General features: G+C 41.1%; 1 protein-coding gene across 1 annotated transcript in view; it reads right to left on the reverse strand.

Moving 5' to 3' along the window:
- Positions 1 to 1,125, reverse strand: part of gad3 (glutamate decarboxylase 3) — a 54,183-nt gene that overhangs the window by 28,885 nt on the left and 24,173 nt on the right. Inside the window, exon 14 of the mRNA XM_037682061.1 lies at positions 496 to 518. Within this exon, the coding sequence (XP_037537989.1) occupies positions 496 to 518 (23 nt within the window). The remainder of the gene's footprint in view (positions 1 to 495; positions 519 to 1,125) is intronic.

A 1,125-nucleotide genomic window follows, 5' to 3' on the forward strand; every position in this document is an offset into this window, starting at 1 on the left:
GAAGCCTCTTGGACGAGGGGCGAAACGTTTCTTTTTAACAAAAAAAACGAAGTCCAGATGACATGATTCAACCTTTTTTGTTGTTATATACCTGGATGACTGAGAAAACAAACTTTGTGTGTCTGATAATAATGTTGTTACTGCTCTCAGGGATTCAACCCAACCCTGGACCCCCCACTAATTACAGCACACCAAATGACTTTAAGAACGTGTCTGGGCTTCATTTTCTGCATGTAAACGCTCGTAGCCTTCTGAGAAAACTTGATGCTTTGAAAATTCTGGTCAGTTCTTCTGGGGCAGATGTTATCTTCGTCTCTGAATCCTGGCTCAACAAATCTGTACTCAATAATGACCAGCAATCAATAGATTTAACATCTACCGCTGTGATCGTCAAAAAAAGTGGGGGGAGTCGCTGTTTACATCAGAGATTCTTTGGTTGCTAGTCTTGTGTCTTCTAAAACAATTCCAAACCAGTTTGAAGCCTTATCTGTAAACATCACCTTGAATGGAGGCCAGATCTTAACTGTAGTCTGCTGTTACCGCCCACCCTCAGCAACACCTGAGGCTCTGTCTGCCCTGATGGAATTTCTTGGCAATTTAAAATTCAAAATAGATCCTTTTGGCTGGAGACCTCAACATTGATTGGTGTAAGTCGACCCCCATCTGTGATAAATTCAAGGAATGTTGCCTGTCTCTCAATCTTACCCAATTGATCAACTCTCCCACTAGATTAAACAAAAACCATCCTGAAAAATCCTCCATCTTAGACCTATTTCTAACTAATATGCCTCACAAATTCCCTGGTACAGGTGTATTCGCTGATATTTTGAGTGATCGTTGTGTGACAGCTGCTTTGAGAGATATTAAACTTCCACCTTCTAAGCCCAGATTAATTCAAAAAAGGGATCTGAAACATTTTTGTGAACAGTTATTCCTCTGGGATCTGTCTCATTTTGACTGGCATCGTATTCTGTTAACTGATGACGTGAACTCCGCTTGGAACTATTTTCATAATAGTTACATTTATTTTGTGAACAAACATGCTCCTTTTCGTCAGTTCAGAATAAAGGGACGAGACAGCCCCTGGTTTACTCCAGAGCTAGCTGACCTCCTGCACAGGAGAGA

This window comes from Nematolebias whitei, chromosome 9 (assembly GCF_014905685.2).
Source record: "Nematolebias whitei isolate Nwh7 chromosome 9, NemWhi1, whole genome shotgun sequence".
Classification (NCBI taxonomy): domain Eukaryota; kingdom Metazoa; phylum Chordata; class Actinopteri; order Cyprinodontiformes; family Rivulidae; genus Nematolebias; species Nematolebias whitei.